At 47.2% G+C, this 23,493-nt stretch overlaps 1 protein-coding gene across 18 annotated transcripts in view; it reads right to left on the bottom strand.

Moving 5' to 3' along the window:
* Positions 1 to 1,842: 1,842 nt before the first annotated feature.
* The window catches only part of LOC144081924 (protocadherin alpha-C2-like), a 91,110-nt gene continuing 69,459 nt past the window's right edge, over positions 1,843 to 23,493 (bottom strand). For 15 of the 18 annotated variants that reach the window (XM_077608491.1, XM_077608498.1, XM_077608499.1 and 12 more), the window contains 3 exons: positions 7,636 to 7,700; positions 6,712 to 6,797; positions 1,843 to 4,449 (listed from right to left, as the gene is read on the bottom strand). In XM_077608491.1, coding sequence (XP_077464617.1) covers positions 4,145 to 4,449; positions 6,712 to 6,797; positions 7,636 to 7,700 — 456 coding nt within the window. In that variant the 3' untranslated portion in view covers positions 1,843 to 4,144. Of the gene's footprint in view, positions 4,450 to 6,711; positions 6,798 to 7,635; positions 7,701 to 8,523; positions 16,028 to 16,853; positions 19,411 to 20,339; positions 23,461 to 23,493 lie in introns of those variants that run through there. The other 3 variants (XM_077608488.1, XM_077608484.1, XM_077608481.1) reach the window with 3 other exon arrangements.

The following is a 23,493-nucleotide window of genomic DNA, read 5'->3' on the forward strand; positions in this document are numbered from 1 at the left end:
AGCAATTCCAAACGCTGCCTATGGGAGACGCTGCTGATTCAATATGTACAATGCAATGACATCAGAAGAGGAGGGGTTCTTATTGTTCCTTTCACTTAGACAATTTCAGTCACAAATACATACATTGCAAATGATTGCTTTAATTCATTTTCTCACCATTACCATGTTCAAACGGGAGTCGTTGATACAAAAACGAATCTTCTATGACAAGAAAACAAATACTATAGCTCCCAGTGTACAATCAACATTCATCATTTCAGATATTTCACCCAAAAAACAAGATTGGTGACCGTCTCCTCATCGAATAGCGAGTATTTGTCTGTATTTCAGCAGTGTGTGTCTCTGTTAAACCTGGCTGCTCCTTTTTCTTCGTCTTCAATCCTGCTGATTCAATGTGCTGTGTTGTTTTAGCCAAAAGATGGCGCCTCATACTCGCCATTTCTCCAAATAGGAGCTCCAGCTGCAGGCAGGCTCGTGCAAGAAAGGCGGTCGATGAACTCAGGAAATGCACGCCAAATCGATGGCTTTACAACAGTCGCTTATTCCTCCGTGCATGCATTTTGCCAGTGACTTTTATGATTTGCAACATTCCATAGTTGATTTTTAAAACAACGCCTGCCTGCGTGATGTGCTTTCATACAAAATGTCCGGCTTATTGGACCCTTTACCAGCCGCTGCAGGACAGATTTCAAATGACGTCCACCTTTAACCTGAACTTGGTCATGCACCGCGCGCATGTGCAGAGCGGATATGTAAATTTGGGTCACCTATTTCTAGTTAAATGGCGATTGCCTGAAATCAATTATTACACAACAGCGAGTTTGGCCCTTTTCTCTTTAATGACCAACCCACTCGCCAAAGGCTTATTGTGACAAAGATGATAAAATGTATTTGATGCACGCACCTTTTTTGTGAATAATAAATTTGGAGTGGGGGCATTTAAACTGGTCATTACTGGCAGTCATCGTGGCAATGTATTTCTTTACCACACAAACTGTATTGACTGTTAGTGTATGAGAAACTTTACTAGCATCCTTGTACCAAGGTTGCTTTTATTTTGATTCATTCGAAGGATGTATGATGCTCCGATGAGTCACGGTGGGTGACGTCAGCGTCACTTTATGCACCACTGGGGTCAAACTAATTTTAAAAAGGCCTCCATTCTGCATGAGATTGATGGGTCACATTTGTGTTTCCATTTTCAAATATACTGTTATTGCAACATTTGCATAAATCTCTTAAATAATACATTCATACCCCTTTTCAGCTATTAAACACAATTATAGCAGACCATTTTTGAAAGATATGGTATTGAGTGAATACCAAAAAATAAAATACAAAAAAAAGACAGTAATTAAGTGTCACTTAGACTAACAGGTGAAGATATGTCATTTTACAGCAGATGCACTTTACCTCCTATGATCCAATATAGTGAGCGACTTAGCCACTCTAGCTAATCATGCTCTCGCCTGTCTATAAGATTACCATCCGTCGCAAGGGATCGTTGGACCATCTGCGACCAAGCGTTGGTTGGAAGAAATGCAACAAGCGTGTCAGCCGCCTTGCACGTCAACCCTTTAGGGATTGCACGTACCTTGACTTGGATTCATTTTATTTCATTTGACATGATTGGCAATTTAGTGTAAAAGTGGAGGAGGAGGTCTGTCTGACATCAGACATTTCTTGAATTTGTCTCAGTCAGTGGTGGGCTTGTTGTCATTTAACATGCTGCATCTTTATTCTGGAATAAGACTTATTCTGTAGCAGTTCATTGAGATATGGCAAATTAGATTTACATGAGCTGTTCTCTCTGCCCAGTCTTTCCAAAAACAATAAATGCAATTTTATTTTTAAGAAAGCAAACTTTATTTGTGACTTATAAAGAAAACACATTTCACTGTTTCCATTTAGGTCAAATAAAAGGCAGGAAGGAATTGGAAATAAATCAAATTCACTATTTCACGGTCACAGTTGATGAGCCGGTGTACCAAAAAAATAAAAGGGGGATCTGGGCTGGTCCTCATCCTCCTTCGGACCGCGCTTTTCCACCAAAGTTCACCACCGTACAATGGGAAAGAATGACAGCATGGAAGCTCACTAAATACAAGCATACAATACATATACTTTTCCCACATTTTTTTGTATTTTTTTTTTTACAAGAATGAAAGGGAAGTGAAAGCTCATCATAGGATCATACATATTTCAATTACATTATTACAGTGTTAGTTAGATCATGTCAAAGCGGGACAAACAATGTTTTTTTTCTTCTTTTTTGTTGTTGTCAAAAGCGTAAATAAAAATTTCGGGGGAAATGCGTCCAAAACGCACATATCACACTATAGCATTACAAATAGCGAAAGAGTGGATGCCACACCACATCTGTCGAGAGGGACGACTGAAATACGTAGGAGATGTTTGGCATGGACAAGAGAAGTAGTACATACAAATATTCCATGTGAGTAATGAAGAGAGCAAAAAATAATAGCAAAAAATAAAATAAAATCATCGCTATCTATCTATTCATATATACTTATATTTCTCTATATAGTATGTGTTTCCCTAGAAGCAGTACATGCAGCAGCCACTTAATGGAGTGACATCATACCGAGCCGCAAAACATGGGCGGGGGAGTGGTACGAGAAGATGGGGGGCTCCGACAACATTGGCTCGTGAGAAAGGATTGGCTGTTAATGTTGATGCCGCGTTCTTATTTTTGCGCAATTACCAGTACCGGGACAATCAATTCAACGCTCTTTTTACAGCGTAAATAAAAGACAGTACTGTTTGCGACTCCATGATACTAAACAATCAATTTTTGGGGGGCGCCCGCCTTGTACGAAATATAGCAAGGCTTGGCGTCGTATTGGCGTCACGTTCGAAGCACGGAATCGTTTTGCACTTTGCCAGACGTCCCGTCGCCCCGATGGGCCGCCTGCGCATTACTCCATGCCGTCGTCAGCACACCACAATGTTCAGAGCGGGCCGTTTAGACCGGGATGGATCCTGAGCGAGGATTGGCGAGGGGCGTGGACATCCAAGAAGGTGGGTGGATCTCTACATGAAATGGCCAAAACATGTACTGTGTATCTCTTCAGAGAATTAAGGAAAGTAGGTTTACTTCATCTTGACGTGAAGAGGAGGCAGTCAGTGGGGTCACTTTGTGGTAGCATAGGGTGGGTTGGGGGGTTGGGGGGGGGGGGGGGGGGGCACGAGCGGGTGAGAAGGTGTCCGCTAAGGACTGGTTGCTACCAAACATTCAAAGCAGAAAGCTTCCAGCTTTTGCTGCAGCGTGGGGGACGGAAGAATGCGCTCATCCAAATCTCCAGATTCCACCAATGGTTTTCTTGACCGATAGCGGGACCCTCGGTCGCGGTGATTCTCAAAAGAGTGCCGGCTATCTTCCCACGGCGTGGGAGTTCTCCCGGTGCTTGGCGGGCAGTCGGCAAGCGGAGCGCTAGCGAGAAGCTCCTCCCGTCCTGAGAGTCGATAAAGCTCGCCAGGTGTGGTGGTGGCCACGTGATATATCGTCTATAAGCTTTTGCTCATTGTCCACACGGCAAGGTGCGTGTCAGCGTGTTTGACGGCGTGGGCGGGCATGCATGTGGTTTCTTTGAGATCCCCGTCGGTCGTAAGGACTCTGCAGCGGTTTTGTCGTGGTTGCTCGATAGCCTCGGTGTCAGTGACTCGCCCCTGTGCTATTTACAAGTCGGGACTGTTTCGTAGAATATGTGTGTGTGTGTGTGTGTGTGATGGGCCACAAATGACAAACATCTGGCTTTTTCTTTTTCCTCGGCTGGCACAGAGCTCGTACAAAGTGTTTGTCTTCTCCGGCAAGAGAAGGATTCGCGGCGGTCGCGGGGAGGGGTAATACAGAGGTGCCAACGTGCCCGGTGGGTCGGAGCCATTAGGATGGCGTACGGAATTTCTAGCGACACTCCAGGTGTATAGGCACGTGGGGGTGTGGATCAAATCGACGCTTTTATTGTTTATCAAGGCAAGATCAATGGTTTCCTGGCTCAGTGAGAAACTGAAGGTAAAAGGCCAGGTTGAAAAAAATCCCAGCGGACTTTGGTTGGTACCTCTGTTTTAGCAACACCCTTCTTTTTCTCCTTTGCCAATTCTCCCTTCCTTTCCCTTTTTTTTGTTACTCGTCGTCATCTTTGCCCTTATCCTTTTTGTCCTTCTTGTCCTTCTTCTTTTTCTTCTTCTTCTTGGCCTCCTCCTTCTTGCCGAAGGTGATGAAGTCGCTCTTGTCGTCCTCGCCGCCCTGGTTCTGCCGGATGGATATGATGGCGGGGGAGCCGGGGATGATGAAGGCCTCGGGGGGGACCTCGCCGGGCTTCAGGTGTTGCGGAGGTGCCCCGGGCCCCCCGGGGCCGTAGCGGAAGTGCCAGCTGTTGCTGTCCACTCCGGCGCCCATCGGGGGAGACACCTCTCCGCCTTCGGCGTCTGAAAACAGAAGAAACACATTATTGCTTAATAATATTAACATAACATTTTATTTCCAAATGCTTATTTCAATGCCTATTGAGGTGAAAAAATGCTCCCAAATTAGGAGCAATCTGCCGCCACGGTGGGTCCACAACAGACAGATTGTGTTGGGTGCTCTGGCTTCAGACTGGCCTCATCCCAAATTAATCCTGACACAGCTTTGGCAGCTTTGATAACTGCGGCAGAGCAAATGCTCTCTCCCGCCGCTCTGACCTTTCACGCATCTGAGTGTGAAAACATGGGCCCAATATTAGAGATAAAAGTCTTAATCTATCCCATCAGTACTAATTGCCAATGTGGTCATGTGGCATCAGCATCTTAAGCACACATCAGAGACAAAGTTTGCCGGGCCCATTTCTTTATGTTTGCAACAATCACAGTCTTTAAATGACCCACCCATCTTCTTCTTCTGCATCATCTTAGCACATCTACGCAGAAGAACAGGATGTTTTCCAAATTTGAATGCACGAGGGCAACAATAGAAAGGAGTGTGATCAATGTTAAGTGATCAGTGTTAAGACCTACCGTATGCATGCATGTACATTTATGTGTATGTATGTATATATGTGCTAAGCAACACGCTTATTTATTTATATATTTATTCATGTATTTATTTATTAACTTACTTATTACCTATCTATTTATGTCTAAAATGTCTTTTTCTGTGTCTGCATCCTCACCCTCTTGCTACTGTGACAACGAAATTTCCAGAATACGGGATGAATAAAGTTATCCAATCCAATCCAATCCAAACTTTGAGCTTGTTTTCAGGCACTTGACTTCTAACCACAATGTTTTTTTTTTGTTTTTTTGTTTTTTGTGGCCTTTTATGAAATTAGTTTGAATGATGATGCCGATTTGCTTCAAGCTCCACAGTATATATATTTGCTCCCTAGTGAATGTAGGTCATTCCTGCTCCATTTCCACTTTATACCTGCAGTTCTCCCTTTCGCTCTCTCTTTATCTCTCTATCTCTCTTTCTCTGCAACACATCCCTTCTCCCAACGATTCTCTCCTCCCCCCATCGTCCTTCCCGCATCCTCCGGCCAACACCATATGTTCCCACCTCCCCGCATCCGACGGCGCCCGCTCCCCTCTTATCGATAATTGGCGCTGGTGAATGGTTGCCGTGGCAACAACCTCCTCTGCTAAAGCAGCGGGATATGGGTGACGGCGAATCACGCTGCGAGCGCTCAAATTTCACCCTCCTCCATTTCCCGTCCGGCGTAGCAACAGCCACCGCGATGACGTTTCTTTTCCCCAGACGGTCGGCGGGGGCCCTCAAATCGAACGCCAAATGGCCATGATTTATCAATTTATTTGGTTTCATTTTGTATCACCTCCTCTCCACGTGCCCTCGTTGCGGAGAGATAGTAAAGGAGCCGGCGGAACGCTTATTCCACCGATGTGGCTCTCTTAAGATGGGCGTGGGCCGCACTCCATCTGTCACACGGCGAAGGCACCCCCTCCCCCGTCGAGCCCCCGGACGCAAATAACCTATTCTAAAAACGCACGACGCAGAGTGGACGAAATCCAAGCTCATCTATTCATCAATAAGTCTGTCTATATATGTGGAAGGGGTTAGCATGATTCAAGTCATTGCTTTAACATTGAAGTAAAATTTCAAGTGCATGCATATTGATCTGAGGAGGGCTGCTTGCCTGATAAACAAGCCAACTTGGTTATAAATAGCAGAGCCCATGACTCAAGATAATGTGACAAGCAACTTTAAAATCTATAATTCTCTGTGCTACCTGCTCAAACGCACTCTTTATGAATAGCTTTTTCCCCCTCTCAACATATCATGTTTTTGGGGGGTTCGGTGGCTGAAAAGTTTTTTCCTTGAGTGTCCAGTCCACATGATTGTTCATGAGTGCCACTTGCTGTGTGTTTACTAGCTTTCCTTCCCTTGTGTGAGTGACCCAGGTGTTTGCAATCGTCTCGTCAACCAACCCCCGTCTATCTATTGAAACCCCGTGTCTTAACACGGCACACAATCCCTTCTGTGCAATAACTTTGGGGTGTGCAATAGCAATATCTTAGATTGTGCAATATTTACCTTGCCAGGATGTGACTTTTTCTATTTTTATATTACTTATGTTTTTTTAATGGGAAAATGCACTTTGTGGAGTAGCACCACCAATTTTGTTATACACAGTTGTGTGTGATGACAATAAAGGCTTTTGATGTATTTTTTATTTCTTGTGGACTTGTTCTTACCAGCAGCACTTGATGCTGTGGGCCAGTTCTGAACCAGAACCCCCTGGGCTCCCTGCATCACCGCGGATTCCTCCATATGAACTGAACTAAAAGAAAAACAGACACATACAAAATCTCAAATAAATCACTTAATGCACAAGTGTAAGAATATATAAACGCTCGCTGAGCAATTTGTTGAAAAGAAGCCTTTAAAAATGTTGCTTCACAACGTTGCACTAATCAATCATTGGAATATATGGTTATCTTTCAATATCTACTTGATGCTACATTGCTTCAAAGTTATTTAAAATATAAATGATGCCAGATTATTGTATTAAATGTTGTAAATATGACAGGGAAATTATACATGAGATTAAGTAAAATAGGTCAGTGCCAACATGCGGCGATTTGTGTCAACCGAAATTGAAAGTGAGCTTCGTGGCCATTTGGGGGGCTTTGCTCATAAACTAAAATACGTGAGAGATGGAAAGAATAAATTCATCCGATTTACACGCGCAAATCCCAGCTGTAATTATGCCGACATCTGCCAAATACTAATAATGTAGACTTTCTGGTCTTAACATGGCCCGAAAATGACAAGACCCTCACACATATAGAAAAATGGCTTCATGCAAACATCATGCATAATAGAAAAGAGCAAAATTCACTCATTGATGCAACTTGAGCTTTCATTTGGTAAAGTGCACACCACTTTACAACAAATTGAAAGCACAGGTGATGTAATTAATCAATCTATCCAATGACAAGAAGCCATTTGAATCAAGTCTGCACGACGGTGTCTGTAGAGGAGTTGATTTTATTTTTTAAGTGTCGGAGGGCTGCAATAACGGACAGGCCACACGAATCAAGCTTCCAAAATGACTATGATTCATGTGTATGTTATTATTATTTATTTATTTTAAAAGCAAGTGGGTGGTGGCTTACCTCTGCATGACACCACCTGCTCTCAGTGAGGCTGAATATCTCCAGTCAGAATTTGGCATCATGGGCTGAAAAGAGAGAGAGAGAGCGACAGAAATTAAGTACTTCATTTAAATAAATATTAAATGAACCATATTAAATAAACTGTGTTTGCAGATTTTCCCCTTCACGGCAGCACTGCAAAAAAATTATTATCACATGAGCCATGCTGTCAAATAAATTTGATGTGGCATTTTCTTTTGCTGTAACTTGGCAACCGTGCAGGTCAGTTTTTTTATTTTTCATGTAGACGACAGATTTCACAGGAACACCATAAGCCCAAGGCGCAGCAAACACCCTTCAATTAGCAACCCTTACTGCCAGAAAAATACAAAAACAAGCAACTTTCAAGCAACACATTCCACAATTGACAACTAATAATACTATATAGAAAATCGAACGCATTGATAACCTCATGATCACAATAACGTGGGGGGAAAAAGGGCTGCATCATAGAAAATGAAATTCTATTTAACGGAGTCAGAGATGTCAGATTGAGGACGCATCATCATCATTGTCAAAAACCTGTGCAACAAAATATAGCAGTGCAAAGGCAAGCCAATTTCCTTTCAAACATGACAGTTATGTACTGGATATGCTGACCGACATCAGCCGTCGGGACGACGATAGACGCCCGCCCAATCGATTTAAAGTCAAGGTCACGTTTCATGGCTATTGACGCCCATCGACGTCCAGACCATTTCGGTCAAACAAGTGCTTCTTTGCCGTGGGTGACAATCGATTTACAATCCAGTAGGATTAGACGGAATGGATTGGGTGTGGGCGAGGGGCCAAAAGGGTGAGGGGATGTCACATTTGGCAACATACGTCAGAGCAAAAGGACGCACACACCTGAATGGCGTTGGCATCTGGCATACTGAGGCGGCGAACCACGATCTGGCTGCATCCGCTGTGGCTGGTGACGTAGCCCGAGCCCCAGGTGCCGCTGTGCGGCCGCCCCGTGTTGTAGAACATAAAGGTGTCGCTCCCCGAAGTCGCCGTCAGGCACGTTTTGTAACAGTACGTCTTGGTCACGGAGCCGTTTGCCCGCACTTCGATATAGCGCGGCTCGACTTTGAGGTCTCGACGAAGAACCACGCCGCCGCCCGGTTGGCCTCCGGCCGAGGCGGGCCGCCCCGCGCCCGCCGCCGCCGCGCTCCCCTCGGGCGGCGCGGTCTCGGACGCGGGGCGAGGGGAGCCGGAACGGGCGCAGTAGGCGTGGCAACGCACAATGGCCAGCACGCAGACGGTGACTAAGAACACAAAGGTGGTGGCGCACAAGGCAATGATGAGGTAGATGGTGACGTGGGAAAACATCAACGGGCTTTCGGGCCTGATCACGCGCTTGGGGTCGCCGCTCAACTTGGGCGGGAGCTCCGTCAACCGCACGCGGACCGTGGCGGTGGACGAGAGCGGCGGCAGGCCGTCGTCGCTCACCACCACGGTCAAAGCGAAGGAGGTGGCGTTCTCCTCCGTGACGCGCCTGGTGGTGCGGATCTCCCCGGTGCGCCCGTGCACCTTGAAGAGGTCGGCGGCCGCGTCGGACGGGCGCAGGGCGTACATGAGCCAAGCGTTCCGGCCCGCGTCTCCGTCCCACGCCACCACCTTGGCGACCAAGGCTCCGGCCTCGGCGTCCCTCGCCAGCGTCTCCGCGTCGCGGCTCCCATCGGCGGGCGGGTACACGATCCTGGGCCGGTGGTCGTTCTCATCCACCACGTAAACGTAGACGGTGGCCACGCGGCTCAGCGGAAGCCCGCCGTGGTCCTGCGCTTTGACCTGGAAGTGAAACTCCCGCAGCTTTTCAAAGTCAAAGGTCCGCAGGGCGTAGGCCTCGCCCGTGGCGGCTTTTACGCCGACGTAGCTCGCCACCGGGACGCCGTAATTGTAGTCGTCGAGGATGGCGTAGCCCACGCGAGCGTTTTCGCCCGAGTCGGCGTCCGCGGCTCGCACGGCGCACAGCGGCGAACCGGGGGCGTTGTTCTCGCTCACGTAAACCGTGTACGAGGTCTGCTCGAAGCGAGGCGGGTTGTCGTTGACGTCGGCCACCTCCACGGCGAAGGTCACCTCGGACGACAAAGGGGGGGCGCCCTCGTCCGTGGCGCGAATGGTGAGATTGTACGACGAGACGCTTTCGCGGTCCAGAACGCCAGAGGTGACCACGGCGTAGCGGTTGCGGAAATGTTTGATTTTAAAGGGAGAGGGAGGCGCCAGCTCCAGGACCACTCCCCGGTTAGCTCCGGAATCTCGGTCGCTTACGACGATCACGGCGACCACCGTGTCAACGCGTGCGTCCTCGCGCACGGGAGAGTTGACGGAAGCCAGGGTAACTTTGGGGACGTTGTCGTTCAAGTCTAAAACTTCCACCACCACTTTACAGTGCGCCGGCACGGCGGCGGGCCCCTTGTCCGTCGCTTGAACGTACATTTCGTACGAGCTCGCCTCCTCGCGGTCGAGCGCCTTCTTGGCCGTGATCTCGCCCGTGTCGGCATCCAGGGAAAACATTCGTCTCACCCTTTCTGGAGTGTAACTGCCGAAGGAGTAAAAGACGTCCCCGTTGGGGCCCTCGTCCGCATCCGTGGCGTTTAATCGAATCAAGGGGGTGCCTAGGGCCGAGTTTTCGTACACTTTGACTCGATACACCGAGCGGTCAAAGGCGGGCGCGTTGTCGTTGGCGTCGAGGACGCGCACGTGGATTTTGGCCGTGCCGCTTCTCTGCGGGGTGCCTCCGTCCACCGCCGTCAGGACGAGCCCGTCGGACGGCATCTGCTCACGGTCGTAGGGCTTTTTCAAAATCAGCTCAATGTGCTTGTTATTAGCGGGGGGCTTAACGGAATCCAGGCTCAGATGGCGGTTGGGGTCCAGGTGGTACCGATGGACCGAGTTGGAGCCGTCGTCCGGATCCAGAGCCGCCTCCACGTGGAACTTGGAACCGGCGACGGCGGATTCGGACACCTCCAGGAAATACTCCGACTGCGGGAACCTGGGCGCGTTATCGTTGACGTCGGCGATATCCACTTTGACGCGATGCGTTTCCGGGGGCCCGTCCAGAGCCAGCTCCAGGTCCAGCGAACACGTGGCGGCGTTCGCCGGGCACAGGCTCTCGCGATCCATTCGCTCGTTCACCACCAACTTGCCGCTTTCGCGATGGACGGCGACGTACCTGCGTCCGCTCTGAGGTGTCACCCGAGCGCGTCTGCTGACAAATTGTCTCGCGTCCAGATTGAGATCGCGGGCAACATCGCCCACCTGTGCACCGTTCTCCAGCTCCTCGGGAACCGAGTATCGAATCTCCCCCGTGGTGAAGCCACCGTATATTAAAAAAATTAAACACAATCTGCAATCTGCCGTTGTTGCCATCGCGGGGAGCCAATCCGAACCCGTCTCCCTTTTGTTGTTGTTTTTGGAAAAACAGACACGCGTCTTCTGTCAAGAGCCCCACTGCCACGTGACCACGTGCGGTCGCTACCTTGCCGGTGCCCGTTCGGATTTCCTATTTGCTCGCTCGGTGTCCATTTTTGCGTTGTTGTGGATGAAAATGTTTGCCCTCCGAGCAAAGCTGATTTCTCTCCTCCTCCCTCCCTGCGCCATGGTGCTGCCGTTTGGGCAAAAGGAGGGAGGGAGCGAGGGAGGGGGTCGACGCCGACGACGCAGCTTTCCTTTCGCCGTCGATCAAATGAACCGAACGAGAAGGCAAATATAACGACAACAGGTCATTTTTAACGCTCAAGGTCATAATAGAGCAGCGGAGTCGCATCTGCAGCGGGCAGGTGCCGAAGAAAACAAAAAAACCTCTCTCTCCTTTTTTTTGTCAGCGCCGCCGCCCTTTCCCAAGCATGAACGGATAAAAACAATCGACAAGCTTTTGCCGTCTTTCAAACTTATAAGAGAAATTGAAGAAGAGCAGAAAGGCAAAAAAAAAAAGAAAAAAGGCAAGCATGAAAGGTACAAATGATGATCATGATAAAAACATACGGAAATGATATGCTTTCTTATGCAATATTTTATTTCCTAAGTCCCAATTTGAAAACGCAACTATACATTAAACTAAAACTGTGGTAGAAAATTGAAGGGAGATCTGGAATCTGGAAAGGAAAATGCATTCCTCCTAAAGTAACAATAACTCACTTGCAGACGCTGACATTACAAGAGGGGAAAAAACTAATACAAACGCAGAGTGTAGTTTGGAAAGATAACTACACTGGATTTAAAAAGAAAAAAAAGTTTATTCCAGGCTACAGAACACTAGCCATATCATAATCAACCTGAGGAATGGAAATCATCTTGATTATAAAATTGTTTGCTGTAAACATCCACTTGTCTTAGCAAATATGGGCTCGAAATATTGTTCTCTTTTGCGGACATGGTGTCACTTTCTCCCAGACTGCCCCAGCCGAGGTAGCATCATTTGAGGGAGAAGACACTGACTCACTCGGAAGCTGCTAGAGGATGAGTGCAGTCGTTCCCAGTCGGCGAGGGGGAAGAGGAAGCGGAGGAGGAGGAGGAGATGTTGCGCTCAAGTTTTTTTTCCTTCCACAAAAACGCAAACAACATGCATGGGAAATCTGTTCTCCAGCTGCAGACCTAATTAACTATTTTGGAATTGTTCATCTCTAACGACTTCGCCGATGTAGCACTTGTAGTTGGGAGTAGGAAAGAATTTTTAGCAACGCCGATTAGGGTTCAGACAAACACGCACGCTCACCATAACAAATTGCTCGTTGAAACGAATGCGCTTGCATTCGTGAGAAAACTGACTGCAGTGACTTTGCATGCCATCGCTGACATTTAGCAGATTTTCCCAGTGGGATGAGCACAACAAGAAAAGAGGGGACAATACAGAAGAGCAAACATGACGCTGGCTTTACACACTCATCATTGGTTCAATTCAGACGTTTTTCAAAACCATAGACCACATCGCACTTAATTATCCCATCATTAATTGAATGCCACCACGTGAGACCGTCTGTTTTACACCTGGGTGACGCATATACAGCTGTCAGCATTTGACAGGCGCATGACGCGCATCAACGAGCGCGGCACCGTGCCGCAATTCCACGCGAAATGTTTCTCTTCAAAAATACTTAGCGATACCCACCATTGTTAAAATGGGAAACCTCGAGGTGAGAAGCGAGGCCACATTTTCCCAATTTAATAATAGAAAGGATTTTTCACTCTGCCATAATATGGACGTCCCCGGTTTCATTAATGATGCAAAAAGCTGGTGTATTAAGGACCTTTCCATTCCCCAAGACCCAACGTCATTAATACTGCAAGCGGCCATTCAAAAAAGCATTTATATTCTATCTTCTGGCCTATGAGGGTTGAGTAGTAGCTGCACGGAAACACTCTGTTTCGTAATGTTGCTCCTTACGTGACAACATTGTATTTTTATAGAGGAAAAACATGCCCCAGGTTGAAAGTACTGTAACCAACTACTCTTCAATGAAGAGACTTTTTTCCCCAAAAAATATGGACAACATCATATCGCCACAAACCACTGAATTCCTAATTGCCATGTGTGTGTTGGATACAAGTTGAAATGACACAGTAAGAGTGGTCCCTCTGTTGGAATGAAATGGGAGGACAAGAGACGGACACGTGATGACCAGCCCATTCCCAATCCTCTGATCTTTTTCATTAAGCCAAATCTCTCTAAAGCATAATCCCACCTATGACGTGAATTGAGTAGGACAGAGAGAGAGAGGGCAAAAGCTCCAAACGGTAGACCAAGGGCAGCCATTTTCTTTCCCATTTTTACTGCAGTGACCCAAAATTGATAACGCAAGCTCAGAGAAGGCCATAAGGCCCTTTTTTTCCTGAAAGAACAATGAACCAAATTGATCTCACTCACTAAAGGACAAACTAAATGTCATCCTTTGTGTTTGAGTTCAATATATTTCCAGGTCAGACAGGTATCTTTGCCCTTTTTTATTTTTCCACTTGTGAGAACTAAGCCTATAATTGCATCCCTCAAATTCACGACTAGAATAATTCCCCACCACCAATCTTGACATTAATCATACATGACGGTCACAAAAGTATGCGCACCTCGTATCACCTTGTCCTGAATGCGCACTTTAACATATTCTGTCCCCAAAATCCCTTTACACGGGTTTACGCAGTGTGGAGAAGACATTTGGCGGGTCGTGTTTGTCGGCGCTCATCCCTTGCGGATGTTGCTTTCACAAATAAAGGCCAGTGAGAGAGAGAGAGAAGTAAACGGAGTACAAATCCCTCCTTCTGGGGTTAAACAGTGTCTTCCCCATTCAGCTGGTGCATAAATCAAACCGCAGCTGAACAAAGCTATCAGGAAAGACAGACTTCGGACTTTTCCCTCTTTGAATGCCTTGGCTTTTCATCCTCGCCATTTGGGATGAGGACAGAGCTGAGCTTGTGAGCGTGACAAGGCAATCCAATGACACCAAACAGCATCCAAATGCCGGGGATGAATGCTCAAATTCAAAAATCATCCCCTGAAGATACTACATGCCATCTACTTAATGTGTTTTCCCCACAAGCTAGTCCGAATCGAGGCTCACAGAAAAGGCTACTGCTTTGTTGCAATTCCCAATTTCTCGTTTCCCTCTTTCACGCTCAAATTGTCATTCCCGCCATTTGCTATTTCCATTTCTGATGCGACGACAACCTTCCACGTCTCTGCGAGGTTTGGGCGTAGGCGGGCGCATCATTTAGTGCAGGCTGAGAGCCGTCTCCATGGTAACGTCTGCCTCGCTCGCACAAAGGACACGCCCTTGTGAGGGAAGAAAAACAGGAAGTGGTCCTCACGAGAGTGGAGGAAAATGAAGTGGATCAATGAGCCCATTTTGAAAGTGACAACAAATATTCCTACCAAGCTTTTCATTTCATCATTCATCGCTTATTTATTTATATATTTATTCATGTATTTATTTATTAACTTACTTATTACCTATCTATTTATGTCTAAAATGCCTTTCCTATTCCTGCATCCTCACCCTCTTGCTACTGTGACAACGAAATTTACCGAATACGGGATGAATAAAGTTATCCAATCCAATTTCTACCGCAGTACAAAAAAAAAAGAAAAAAAAAACTATTTTGCGGTGAGCCTCATGCAGAAAAGGACAATTAAATAATTCAGCACGGAGGGAGCTAGAAGGTAAAACACAAGGTAAATGCTGACATACGCCACATAGGCATTTGCATAACATTGATCATGGAATTACACGTCATGCTCCGAGGGGGAAAAAAGGTTCTCCTGGTGAGCCCCCACTCTCCCGCAACGGAGCACATTAGCCGCCGTCCATCCCGAGCGGCCCCGCCCCGGCGCAGAGCGGAAAGGCCGATGGCGCGCTCGGTGCTGAAGCTGCAGCGGGGAGCGGAAAATTACCCACCCCTCCCCCTCGGCCTTCATTGAAGCTGCGGAAAAGGCGCTGGAGCACTTTTATGCAAGGAGAGAGCTCCGGGCATAGTTTAGGGAAGATAACGTAGATTGGAAGCGGGGAGGAAAAAAAGGGATGCAAAGGCCCACCGTGGGCTTAGAGAGAGAGAGAGCAGCCATCTTGAAATGGCAAGATGACCCACTTGTACGTGCACGCGCGTCAAAGCGGCAAGGGAGATTCGGCGGTGAGCACGCTTGTTTGTGCTGGGCCACTCCCAGGAATGAGGTCACGTCGTCTGAGTGACGCACAGTGGCAAAGATTCTCAAAGCTTAATTGTCTTTACCAAGAAAAAAGGGAATCTCCAAAGCATGTCAAATAATATGTATGAAAATATTTTCCCCAAGCCTTTCCTGAATGCACCGACGCTATTGGTGTGGCATGCTCATTAGGAGCGCTAATGAATATATATTAAATCATGTTCGCGACACTCCAGGGCCGACAGCACACGTGTCCGCGGCGATGGACGTTAATTCCCTGTTAGTTCCCTGTTAGTTCCCTCAGCTGCTCGCCTCAACGCTCGGCGGTGGAAGGAGAGAAGGACGGAGAGGGGGAGGGGGGAGAAAAAGAAGCCAGGTTTGCTTTGTGAATCGTATCGCACGCCGCACGAATGAGGAAATCCATATTTAACGGGATTGGCGTAGAGCTACTGGATGTAATAACAGCGCCTTATTTGGTGCATCGTCATGCTCCCTTCCTTTATCTTTCCACCATAAAATATGGAGTCAACAGTTAGCCATGGATTACAAATTGTTTTGGCCAAAAGTGTCCTCCATGTTCTTCTTTTAGGCATGCAGTACTCTGACTTTCAACAAAAAATATAAACAGCAAATGCTACAATGTCATCTGAAATGACTCTTACATGTCACTATGTATTTGTATATTCAAAATGCACAAACATAATCTTTATAGATGTTCCCAAATAAGACTTTTCTTGAAATTTCAAATGTTCAGCCACCTCAAAAATCAAAACAAAAAATCACAACACTGATCTTAAGATAGCTATTGGGGTCACAGCCTTGTTAAAATACAAAATAACTTCTGTCATGCTACGTTGTCAGTTTAAAGACCTTTAAAAACAGTTTGCCTATTTTCAGACATCGAAATGAGTTCACTCATGATGCAGCAGCAACATCAAATGCTCCAAATAAGTGAGTCAGTCATTTCATCAGCAAAAAGAAGCTATGTTTTGCAAATAACAGGTCTAAATGCTCCGATGTACAAATTATGAGTTGTAAGTTGTAAGCAGGCAACAAGGGTCTGAAGTCAACTTAAGTTTAAAATAACACAACAGAGGGGTCTCTTGACAAATAGAATGGCCCCATGTAAAACCCTATTTTACACATTCAAAATAGGCTAACTGAAAAGAGCATTATGCATATATACGTGAGCAAATGGGATGCAACAAGAGATGCATACATTTTTAAAATTAATTTAGGATTTATACACGCACACACAGACACAGCAATATTCAGTTTTTCTTTAAACTCTAGTTCATCCACTTTTGTTATTTATTATTGTCGTACAATACTTCCTTGCAGTCCATATCAAGTTCTCCTAGGAATACTGTGTCTTAGATGACTCAATTTTCCTGGTAGCTAGCCCATCCCCGTCATAACTTGGCTGGCCCCCAGAACAGTTGTGAGCCTGCTCTAACTCAGAACCATGGACAGATCCTCTAGCTTTTAAAACTCACCCAATGCAGAATCTCTTATGGGTTATATTTTGCTTTTACTGCCGATACACAATACAAACTCAGCCTACCTTCTCAGTCGTGGGCAAAGTCTGAGTCCTGGAAAAGGTGTCTCCTCCATTAATACTGATCAGTTCTGCCTCTACGGGTGGAAACGGCGTGGGGAAAACCACCATGTCACTTTTCAGCGTGTCTGAGCTAAAGCACACGTCGTACTGCTGCGTCGCTTTGGAGTAAGACCAGCTTCCGTCGGGGTGGGTGGTGATCATGGGGGCACCGTACCTCTCCAGACTTGCGTCCGCCTGTCGGTGGCACCTGAAGGCCACCAAAGCCAGCAGGCTGAGCAGGAAGACCAGCGACACGGCCACGATGGCCACCAGCAAGTACAAGTGCAAATGGGAGAAGCTCTCTTCCTTGATGGGCACATGTCTGAACGGAGTACCGCTGTCCGCTGTGCCTTCCATCACCAGCACGTCCATAGACACGGTGGCTGACAGGGGGGATTCGCCATTGTCAGACACAAGCACCAGCAAGGGGTGACTCTTTAGGTCATTGTCACTCATTTTCCGCTTAGTACGGATCTCTCCGGTGCTGGTTCCAATCCGGAAGAGGTTGTTGTTGCCCTTAGGCTCCGACAGGTGATAGGAGAGCAATGCATTGTATCCCGAGTCGGCGTCTACAGCCCTGATCTTGCCCACAAAGTAGCCTGCTTCAGCGGAATAAGGGATGCTCTCGCTGTTGACGGAGCCGTGCTCTGAATAGGGGGCCAAAATGGCCGGACTGTTGTCGTTCTCATCCAGAATATAAACATTTACGGTCACGTTGCTACTGAGCGGAGGAACGCCTGCATCCGTGGCCTGAACTTGAAACTGAAACGTCTTTAACTTCTCATAATCAAAAGACTGCAAAGCCACGATGTCCCCACTCTGAGCATTGATGTTAACATTGGATCGCACCACGTCATCTTTACGCAAATGACTATTTACAACCGAAAAGGAAATTTTAGCATTTTCTCCCACGTCGGGATCATCTGCACTCATTGTGTAGATAACTGCGCCGGCGGGACTGTTTTCTTTGACAAAAACATGAACTACGGCTTCTCCAAAGTGGGGCACGTTGTCATTGATATCTGAAACGTGCACGGAAATGACTGCTGTACTGGAGAGCGAAGGAATGCCTTCGTCGGACGCGCTGATTGTGACGTCATACTTCGAAACCCGTTCTCGGTCTAGCGCCCCATTGACAAGCAGCGTGTAGTGATTTTTGTAGGTGTTTTTTATTTTAAAGGGGACAGCCTCCACGATCCGAACATTCACCAGGCCGTTTTTGTCCGCGTCGTTATCTTTTACCGTCAAGAGCGCCACCATCGTGTCGAGCGGCGCGTCCTCCCTCACCACGTCCACTATTGACGTGACGGTTATCGCCGGAGCATTATCGTTAACGTCAGCGATTTCCACCAGAATTTTACAATGCGACGCTCTCGAATTCAAGCCTTTGTCCTTTGCCTGCACTCTCATTTCGACCGCGGCGCCGCTTTCATGATCCAATTCGCCGTTGACTGTAATTTCGCCAGTGGCCGAATTAATGGCAAATTTGTCGATCTCGTGGTCGCCGTCGTGATCGATAAAAGAATACACGATTTCCCCGTTGAGGCCCTCGTCCGAATCGCGAGCGCGTACCGACACAACGCTCGTGCCGCGCGGCGCGTTTTCAATCACGGTGGCTTTGTACAAAGCCTGTTCGAATACTGGAATATTGTCGTTCACGTCTTGCACCACAATGGTTACCGGCAAGGTTCCCGATTTAGCGGGCTTTCCTCCATCCAAAGCCGTTAACGTGAGTTTGATCAGCGCCTGTTTCTCGCGGTCTAGAGCTTTTTGCAGCACCAGTTCGGCAGACATGGACTGCTCGCCGGCGTTCTGCACGTCCAGAGAGAAATGCTCGTTTGGGCTCAGTTTATAGCTTTTGACGGAATAACTGCCGACATCGGCATCTAACGCCTTGGGCAAAGTAAATCGTTCTCCGGTAAAAGCTAATTCTGACACGTTGAGAAGAATTCCAGGTAGTCTGAAATGCGGGGCGTTGTCGTTGATGTCTACAATTTTCACCTCAAAGCGATAAAGATTGAGCGGCGCGTTGGCGATGGCTTCCACTTCCAAAGAGCACTTGACACGGCGAGCACAAAGCTCTTCTCGGTCAATCCTGTCCGTTACTGCAAGTATTCCCGTTTTAGCATCGACCCCCAAATACCTGGCATTCTCTCCAGATATTTGCAAAGCTCTCCTTTCCAAATCCTGGCCGTCGAGGTGCAGGTCTTTAGCCAAATTCCCCACTGTGGTCCCCGGCTTCGATTCTTCCGTCACGGAATACACTATCTGCGCTGAGGCCACCCTCCAGAAGGGGAACAAAAGCCAGGAGAAACATATCCAAAGACGGGAAACGTCGTCCAGTTTCATTCTCTTCCTTGCCGATTAGACAGATGTCAGGAAAATATTGAACTTGAGCGACAGCATTTTAACGTGACCGAGTTTGAAGACGAAGTGGCAACGGCGAACAAAGAATCACTTTGCATCTTCGAATGAACGTAAAACAAGGAGGGGCGTTGTAAAAAGATTTGGCATATGTGGGACAAGATGGACATCTAGCGGGCAAAAAATAGTATTTTTTTCTGGTCGATAATATAGTACTATACACAGAAAATGACTCCAAAATCCACGATTATAATAGAAAACTAAAAGGCCAGACACTGCCTCATTGAAATACTTCTATTCTATTGAAATTATGTGGTATACTATTATATTTTTAATTGTACGCTTCTAACTGTTGCCTTCTAAATCATGCCTTCTCTATTTACCAACTGCCATTGAGCCAAGACACTTAAAAAAATGTTGCTTGGTTTCATTGAAAGCAAGTAAGAAATTCACTGCATTTAGATTGACGATTCAGGACCATGGACAGATACCACGGGATCCTTTCACTTTGAACCAGTTAAGTAGTGCCAGCAGGCAGAAAGAGTACAGCCTAAATTGTTACCAACCAATCATAGGGCACGATGGGACAAAATGGGCTAAATTAGCCTACAATGCATATTTTTGGGATGCAAGAGGACCTGGAGAAAACCCATACAGGCATGGGGAGAACTGTAAAAATCCACACAAAAAAGCCCACCAGGGATTGAACCCTTGATTTCAGAACTGTATGTCGAACATGCTAACCGTTCTGTCACCGTGCCCCCAAATGACTACATTTCCAAACTATTTTTAAAAACACCGGGCAAAAATAGTAAAAGTGCCATCCCTGTGTGAATCGTAAGACCGATCATGAACTATCAATCAGTGCGTAAGCTAGCAATTGCCATACATCTACACAGCTATAAGGAAAAATGTATGAATGTAAAAATCTAGATGACATTTTCTCCTGATGTAGCATGGGTGTTCACAAATTCTGGTTTGTTAAAAAAAAAGAAATATGTACACTTTTTGTATCCACATTATATATACATACTGTACACATTGGGTGTATACCAGAGCGAATGCCTTTGTAAATATTTAGCCTACCTTCTCAGTCGTGGGCAAAGTCTGAGTCCTGGTAAAAGTGTCTGCTCCATTAATACTGATCAGTTCTGCCTCGACAGGTGGGAATGGCGTGGGAAAAACCACCATGTCACTTTTCAGCGTGTCTGAGCTGAAGCACACGTCGTACTGTTGCGTTGCTTTGGAGTAAGACCAGCTCCCGTCGGGGTGGGTGGTGATCATGGGGGCCCCGTACCTCTCCAGACTTGTGTCCGTCTGTCGGTGGCACCTGAAGGCCACCAAAGCCAGCAGGCTGAGCAGGAAGACCAGCGACACGGCCACGATGGCCACCAGCAAGTACAAGTGCAAATGGGAGAAGCTCTCCTCCTTAACGGGCGCATGTCTGAACGGAGTGCCGCTGTCCACCGCGCCTTCCATTACCAGCACGTCCATAGACACAGTCGCTGACAGGGGGGATTCACCATTGTCAGACACCAGCACCAGCAAGGGGTGACTTTTCAGGTCATTGTCGCTCATTTTCCGCTTGGTGCGGATCTCCCCGGTGCTGGTTCCGATCCGAAAGAGGTTGTTGTTGCCTTTAGGCTCCGACAGGTGATAGGAGAGCAACGCGTTGTATCCCGAGTCGGCGTCTACGGCCCTGATCTTGGCCACAAAGTAGCCGGCTTCGGCGGAATAGGGGATGCTCTCGCTGTTGACGGAGCCGTGCTCAGAATAAGGGGCCAAAATGGCCGGACTATTGTCGTTCTCATCCAGAATGAAGATATTGACAGTCACGTTGCTGCTGAGTGGAGGAACACCAGAGTCTGTGGCCTGAACTTTAAATTGAAATGTTTTTACCTTTTCATAGTCAAAAGACTGCAAAGTGACTATCTCCCCATTATCCGAGTTAATATTCATCACTGATGTTATTGGAATGCCATTCCCATCTCCCGATAATGCGTACATAACTCTTGCATTGTCGTTCATATCGGAATCCACTGCCATTATTTGGTGGACACTCGCCCCCACGGGACTATTTTCTTTGACATAAATATTAACAACGGGTTCCGAGAAACGTGGCGCGTTATCATTGACGTCTGCCACTTGAATGGCAATATTACTGGTGCTGGAGAGAGGAGGGCTCCCCTCATCTTTCGCAACCAGCGTCAAGTTATAAAAGGCCTTTTCTTCCCTATCAATTGGCCCATCCACGACGAGAGAGTAATAATTTTTATAATTGGACAGGAGCTTAAAAGGTGGCGAGCCACTTATTTGACAGTGAGCCTCGCCATTCTTCCCCGCATCTTTATCAGTCACCGTGACCAAAGCTACCACGCTCCCAATCTCGGCGTCTTCTTTAACAGGGTTGGTGATCGACGTCACCGCCATTTGGGGGGCGTTGTCGTTAACGTCCAGCACTTCCACCAGGAGCTTGGCGTTCACTCTCCGCGGCATCACACCTTGATCGGCGGCTTGCACATGAATGTCATAGGCGGCTTGCGCCTCGTGGTCTAGACGCCCTTTGACCCTGATCTCCCCCGTGTCCGAATCCATCAAGAAGACGTCGGCGGGGTCAAAATGAGCACGTTTGACGAAGGCGAACCGCAACCTCCCGTTGTCTCCTTCGTCTAAATCCGTCGCCCTCAGCTGGATGACCAAAGACCCCTCCAGCGCATTTTCTTTCACGCGAGCTTTGTACAGCGGCTGGCTGAACGAAGGCGTGTTGTCGTTGGCGTCCAAAACATTGACGTTGACCGATAGCGTTCCCGATTTGGGAGGCTTTCCTCCGTCCACAGCGGTCAGCGTCAATTTAAGCCTGGCTTCTTTTTCTCTATCCAAAGCTTTGAGCAGCACCAGCTCGGCGGAGACGCTTTGCTCTCCGCCGCCCTGCACGTCGAGCGAGAAATATTCATTTGGGCTCAGCTTGTAAGTCTTTACCGAGTTTCCCCCGGGGTCTGCATCGAGAGCCAGCGGGAGTAAGAAATGCTCGCCAGTGGGCGAGGATTCAGACACGTTAATTGAATGTGAGTCCTCCACAAACCGTGGCGCGTGGTCGTTCAAATCCTCGAGCAGAACCTCGATCCGGTGCAGCGCCGTGGGCTTCCTCAGTATGGCTTCCAAGCGCAGAGTGCATTTGATGGCCTGAGCGCAAAGCTCCTCGCGGTCTATTCGCTCCGCCACGTAAAGCTCCCCCGTTCGCAAATTGGCTTTGAAATATTCCTTACTGTAAGCGGACGTGATACTCAAATCTCGAGCTTGGAGGTCCCTCGCATTGACGTTTAAAGCCTTGGCCAGGTTGCCCACCACGGTCCCTTTGTCCACCTCCTCGGAAATAGAAAAGGAAATCTGGCCGGCGCAGACGTGCCATGAAATGCAGATAAAGAACCAGCAGAGAGTAGATTTTTTCCGGCTGCCATTCATCTTCATTCTCGAGGCAGGAGGACGGAAGTTTACCAACAAAAAACCGCCTGATCGTCCATATTTCCACACGTTATCCCCTTCCGAATATCCTGTCGTCTTTTGAGCTCGGCACACAATGAAATGCGATCAGTCTGATGACGACGCCTCCCCCGACAGTGAAGGAGAGGCCGAGTTGACTCAAAGTGACGGTCTAAGGCGACCCCTAGCGTTGAGCCTTGCTCCAAACACATTTTCTCCAAGACAAAGACAAAATACTACAATGGAAAGGCTTGAAATCTAGAAATACACTTCACAAGGCAACTATCAGAATGAACAAATCAGTTACCCATAAACTACTCCAATGAATGGTTCAAGCAGAAACTATAAGCAATTCCCATCAGTTGAAAAAGGTAAAAATAAAAACAAAGAACAGAAACAAACCTGTACATTTGTGCAAAAAAGACCTGTATTGCCGGTGGTTCAGATTTTTTTTACATTGTCTTCAACATATTCTTTGCAACGTTTAAGCCGAGGCCCCTTCATGTGAAATTTAAAAAAATAAATAAAAATATGGACATTACCCTTGCATTGCTCTATATGAAATACGGCTCGGGTTGATCCCAGCTGCAAGGCCATATATACTATGTGCATCACTACACTATACTGGCTTGAGAGGCCCCAATTTAGATCACAATCAATGACAAATTGCCAGATCAGTTGATAGTAGTGAGACCAACGTCAAATAACTGATAATGTACAATGTATTTTTTCGTAGTTTTATATATTTCTGTTTGAGTGA

Source organism: Stigmatopora argus, chromosome 9, assembly GCF_051989625.1.
Source record: "Stigmatopora argus isolate UIUO_Sarg chromosome 9, RoL_Sarg_1.0, whole genome shotgun sequence".
NCBI lineage: Eukaryota > Metazoa > Chordata > Actinopteri > Syngnathiformes > Syngnathidae > Stigmatopora > Stigmatopora argus.